The following is a 6000-nucleotide window of genomic DNA, read 5'->3' as shown; positions in this document are numbered from 1 at the left end:
GGAGAAGCAGTTATAGGATTTTTTCCTCTGTAATGACTGAAGATACTGAGGCACATGGGGAATTATGGGTGTTTTTGGAACTCACACAGTGAGTTGGAGAAAGGGGGTAAATCGTTATAGTGGAAAGTATCTTCCCCACAGGTGTCAGGAGCATTCTCATTCAGGTTTTTAAAAAACTGGGACTCCTCTGAGATAACTGAGCCTTTACAAAAATTATCATGATTATTTTCAATAGAGACAGGGTCTTGGTTTTGCCCAGGCTAGTCTTGAACTCCTAGGCTCAAGCAATCCTCCCGCCTTGGCTTCCCCAAATGCTGGGATTACAGATGTGAGCCACCACACCCGGCCAATCGCTGAGTCTTGATGCAACATGAAATATGTGGGCAAATGTCAGGGTAGCTTTTTCTTTTCTATATGTATTTATTTATTTTTATTTTATTTTTTGAGATGGAGTCTTGCTCTGTCACCCAGGCTGGAGTACAATGGTGTGATCTCAGCTCACCACAACCTCTGCCTCCCGGGTTCAAGTGATTCTCCTGCCTCAGCCTCCTGAGTAGCTGGGATTACGGGCATGCCTGGCTAATTTTGTATTTTTAGTAGAGACGGGGTTTCTCCATGTTGGTCAGGTTGGTCTTGAACTCCCGACCTCAAGTGATCCACTCGCCTCGGCCTCCTAAAGTGCTGGGATTACAGTCATGAACCACTGTGCCCAGCCTCCCTTCTTTCTGATAGCACTCAATATTTCCATACAACTCCAGTGAGGTTCAAGGAATTGGAAAACTTTAATGCAAGTGAGGGCCAACGGCTTCACCTTTTCAGATTTCCCAGTTATGATTCCCCAGACTTCAAGAGTCCTTGGATGTAGGGTGCATGAGAAGGAAAGATGGGTGAAATAACAAAGAGGAACGCTCCCCTTCTTTCTCCTACCACTGAGAGATTCTGGGGTGACGGGTGGAAGGGGAGGAGGCAGGAAAGTCACGCTATGTGAGAAAATAATAAAAATGAATATAGAGATACTAAATGTAGAAGCCTTTTTTTTTTTTTTTATGAAACAGGGTCACTGAGGCTGGAGTGTGATGGCATGATCATAGCTCACTACCACCTTGAACTCCTGGGGCTCAAGGGATCCTCTCATCTCAGCCTTCCAAGTAGCTGGGGCTACAGGCATGTGCCATCACGCCCAGCTAATTTTAGTCTTTGTAGAGATGTGGTCTTGCCATGTTGCCCAAGCTGTTCTTGAACTCCTGGGCTCAGGTGAGCCTCTGCCTTGGCCTCCCAAAGTGCTGGCATTACAAGGTGAGCCACTATGTCCAGCCCCAAAAAAAGAAATCTTGTGAGTTAAAAAAAATTTTTTTAAGTGATTTTAAAAGACAGATACTACAAAATATCTTGACTTCCTGTATTAAATGAGTTTTCAAATTAAAGCTTCCTCATTTGCTTACTTTTCTGATCTTGGGACTAAAAATGAAACTTTCCCAGAATTAAGTGTGGTGGCTCACACCTGTAATCTCAGCACTTTGGGAGGCTGAGGTGGGGGGATCACCTGAGGTCAGGAGTTTGAGACTAGCCTGAGCAACATGGAGAAATCCCGCCTCTACTAAAAAATATACAAAATTAGCCAGGTGTGGTGGTGCATGCCTACAGTCCCAGCTACTCGGGAGGTTGAGGCAGGAGAATCGCTTGAACCCGAGAGGCGGAAGTTGCGATGAGCCAAGATCATGCCATTGCTCTCCAGCCTGGGCAACAAGAGCGAAACTCCATCTCAAAAAATGAAAACAAAAAAACAAAACAAAGAAAAAAACCCCAACGCTCTAAGCACCTCATTTCCCTGGCTCCCAGACGTTTTTGGTCTAGCCTCTCCTCCCACAGCCAACTGCTGTTAATGCCCCTGGTTCTCTCTTCCTGGTGTGAGCCTGAGCTTGGGAACGCCTGCTCTGGAGCTGGGGTAAGGGGGATTTCAAGGCTGGGTAAGGCTGGGGAAGGAAGGGTGGAGTTTGCCAGGTTAAGCTTAGTGGCTTCTGGAGTTAAGACAAACACTGCTCATTATGAGGCGGTGTGACCCTGGGCAAGTTCACCTTCTGAGCCTTTCTCCTTTGTGAAGCAAGCCATTTCTACCCTCTATGGGCTGACATGAGAATTGCACAAAGGGATATCTATAAACTGCATGTCACTAAAGCAAAGTGCCCTCAACATTCAGCCATCAGAATCAGAGGCTTCTGCTGTTCTATTGCTGCTGGGGATATTTCTTTGCTTGCTGGTGTGTGTGTGTGTATGTGTTTTAACATGGATCTGGAAGGAGACAAAAGAGCTCACGATAAGGCAGGATATGCCAGGAAATCTGTGACCAAGTCAGTGAGAAAGGAGTTGAAACCAGCGGGTAAATGAGGTTTCTAAGTGGCTCTCTGAGGACTCCCGGAATCTGCCACTCCCCACACCATGGGAGGGAATGACCTGGAATTTTGCCGCTGTTAGGAGAGACACATGTTAGACCTCAGAGTTGCAATCCCTTTTCATAATAGAGGAAACAGTCACCTTTTTGGAGACAGTAGGTTGGAGAGGACACAACAGGACTGTACTCAAGTCCATACAAATCTTTTACTTAAAAGTCATATAAAAGAATAAAAAAATGCAGATTTCTGAATCAAGTATAGATAAGGAAGCAAATGATGTTGAAAGGTGCCCATTAATTTAAAATTTCATCATAGGAAGCTGGGTGATCTTTTACACTCAATATTAAAAAAACCGTTAAGTTGCTCAACACCAAGTATAACACAGTACACTCAGCACTTGTTTCTATAGAAAACATTTCAAATCAAGTTCTTTATGATGTGAACCAGATTTTCCAAATGCCTAAACCACTTCTGAGCTTTAAGCAAGGCCTCAGAAATTCAGCGGGTTCCTGGGAGGCTTCATTCACATTCGCCTCTAAGGAGAGGCTAAAAAAGGAATTTCCAGATGGCAGCTACTGGCTCAGAACCAGGGAGTCCCTTGCCAAGTCTGTCTCTATGTGGCTCCCAGAATTGCTGAGGTCTCACTTCTCAGAAGGCTTTGTTGGGAAATAAAGCAACAGCTGACACTTGCGGGCCTCGGAACTCTGGCCAGGCCCCCTGAGGGGTACATCCTAGGAGAACTGAGAAATGGGATTGGAGCTTTTGCCTTATCCTTGCAACCCAAGTTCTTTGTGTGGCAGAACATCTATGAAAAACTAATCAAATATTGCCTGATATTTCCCTGTACTTCTGGTATTGCTTTTAACCTCAAAACCCACTCCTCCCACCTCTAACAAACCAAAATGGAAAATGACAATTCAGGCAGCTGTTAATTGGCTCACTCTCTCAAGGCAAGCACTGTCTCAAGGCAGAAATGACACAGCAAAAAACAGAGGGGGAGAAAAAAGTCTATTACTGGCTCATGATTTACAAAAGCCAAAGGCCTTTAGAGAAAAGGCCAGGAGTCATACCAACACAGATCCCAAATCCAGGAGAACACAGACCAGCAGTAAGAGGGACGCTTCCCATCAGACCTTGGACATGGTGGTCTTTGAGAATAGGTCTGCCCTTCTCTCCCTGACCAGTTGGGATAGAGACTTGACTGGAATCCTTGACGCTGACAGGTGTTTCTATGGACAGAGAGGACTGTGCCTGTCTTCCTGAATCCCAACCCAGAGTAGAAGCAGTTGAGACATGGATCTGGGTTGAGAAATGGGTTTTCCTGTCCCCCTGTGTTACCCACGTCTTCACAAAGGACTTACAGGTGGCTGAGAGATCTGTAGGAATGGAATGGGGATTGCAGGTGGCCCAAGAAACCTGAGGAGATCAATGACTAAGATCAGATATGGGTCAGTGGTCATCTTGGCAGGTATCACTGTGGACAGATGACACTGAGGGCCACTGCTCTGACCTTGGGTCGTCAGCTGCTACCTGGTAGCCCCACCCCTCCCCTTTCTACCCCAGACCTTCGCCTCCAGGGAAAAAGTGTGTGTAGGAACTCCCTCTGCCATTTTGAAAAGACAGGAGCTAAAAGCAGTTCCATGAAGGACAGGCATTTAGTTTCATACCTGAGTTTGTGAAATAAGAGTTGTTCTTTCTTCATGTGATTTTTACCTTTCTGTCTTCTCCACTGACTTAGTAATGAGACAGATCAGGACAAGGATACTTATAGCCATCCACCTGGCAGGTTCTGCAAGTCACAGAACTGTAACCATATACTAGGCCTTAGAGCAATCTTAGGGCACCTCCTTTTCTCCTGCTCACCCATCTTCTAGAAAAAACAAGAGAGGCTCCTTCCATGGCTGGTAGCACAGGGCAAAGTAAGGAAAGGGATGTGCCAGCAGTGGGTTTGGATGAGGTGAGGACCTGGGTGACCAGCGGCGAATGTATGTTGTCTGTTAGTTCAGTATCTACATGCTGGGGAAGTTATGGATCCCATCCCTCCGGGGAGGGGCGCCTTTGGCTTGCCCTGTTGGTGTGAGCCAAGCACGCATGCTTGCTTCAATCCTGACCGCCGGTCAATTTGTGGAACAAGTCCTCGTCGAGTGTTTCGTTCTGGTCCTTGGAGCGGGTAGATAAGAAAATGTAGCCGCCAATGTACTCATGCACAATCTTGCAATCTGCACTCAGGCAGGTGAATGCAGTAAAGACGTTTTGGTCAAACTCGATGACCACCTGGAAGAGGAAGGCACAGAGAAGCTTAAACTCTGACAAGGAATGATGAGAAAGTGGCGCTGTGTTGGACTGGCCCCTGGAGCTGAGGGCTGCTGAGGTGGATGACAGATGGATATCCCCCTGAAACGCACGGAAAACCATCACTTCCATTAAACACTTCCAGAAAACATCTTTGCTCTCTTTGCGCCCTCTGGTGGTGTCGACTTTGCTGCACATCTGGTTTAAAAAACTCCCAACACATTCTCTGTGTATAGATTAGATATAAGGATTTTGCCCAAGCATTCCCTATGTTGGGGAGCAGGGTGCTTTGCAGGCACTTTATTTTTATTTATTTTTTTTGAGATGGAGTCTCTCTCTGTCACATAGGCTGGAGTATAGTGGCACAATCTCAGGCCACTGCAACCTCTGCCTCCTAGGTTCAGGCGATTCTCATGCCTCAGCCTCCCAAGTAGTTGGAATTACAGGTGTGCGCCACCATACCCGGCTAATTTTTGTATTTTCAGTAGAGACGCGGTTTCACCATGTTGGCCAGGCTGGTCTTGAACTCCTGACCTCAAGTGATCCACGCCTCGGACTCCCAGAGTGTTGGGATTACAGGTGTGAGCCACTGCACCGGCCTGCAGGCTCTTTAATGAATAATAAAAGTCTGCCTGAATTTTCTTATAGCCACTGCCCCGAACCCTTTCCTAGCTGAAAGTCATAAACTCTAAGCACTAGAAGAAAGACTTAGAGACTTTGCTGGTTCTCAACCTTGGCTGCCCATTGAAATCACTTGTGGACCTTTAAAAATTATTAATACCTCGCTCCTCCTCCCAGAGATTCAGATTTAACTGGCCTTGGATGTGTTCTGGGCAGTGGTATTTGAAAGCTCCCCAGGTGATCCTTATATGCATCAAGGCTTTAGAGCTACTGCCTTAGAGGTCATCTAATCTCTGAACCTGATTTTACAAATAAGCACCCAGATGGGTATCAATACTGCTGAGAGGAAGTCAGGGTTCTTAACAAATGTGTGAGTCTCTTACCATCCCTCTACTTTCTATTGGAAAATGAGAATGCCAAAGGAATGAGGGAAGATTGAGACTATATCAGCACCATCGGAATGTTTTAATTAATTCAAAAATGAATGAAACAGGGTCTTGCTTTGTTACCCAGGCTGGAGTGCAGTGGCACAATCATAGGTCACTGTAACCTCGAACCTCAAGTGATCCTCCCTGGCTGAGTAGCTGAAACTACAGGTGCACGCCATCACACCTGGCTAGTTCGCCTTTTTTATTTTTTATTTTTTAATTTTCTGTAGAGACAGGGTCTCAATATGTTGCCCAGGCTGGTCTCGAAC

General features: G+C 46.0%; 1 protein-coding gene across 1 annotated transcript in view; it reads right to left on the bottom strand.

Annotated features, from left to right (window-relative positions):
* Positions 1 to 3385: 3385 nt before the first annotated feature.
* Positions 3386 to 6000, bottom strand: part of FERMT1 (fermitin family member 1) — a 52745-nt gene continuing 50130 nt past the window's right edge. Inside the window, exon 15 of the mRNA XM_030913908.1 lies at positions 3386 to 4664. Coding sequence (XP_030769768.1) covers positions 4491 to 4664 — 174 coding nt within the window. The 3' untranslated portion in view covers positions 3386 to 4490. The remainder of the gene's footprint in view (positions 4665 to 6000) is intronic.

This window comes from Rhinopithecus roxellana, chromosome 13 (assembly GCF_007565055.1).
Source record: "Rhinopithecus roxellana isolate Shanxi Qingling chromosome 13, ASM756505v1, whole genome shotgun sequence".
In the NCBI taxonomy this organism is placed as follows: Eukaryota; Metazoa; Chordata; class Mammalia; order Primates; family Cercopithecidae; genus Rhinopithecus; species Rhinopithecus roxellana.
The sequence above is the reverse complement of the archived record's forward strand: the minus strand, read 5'-3'. Positions and strand labels throughout refer to the sequence as shown.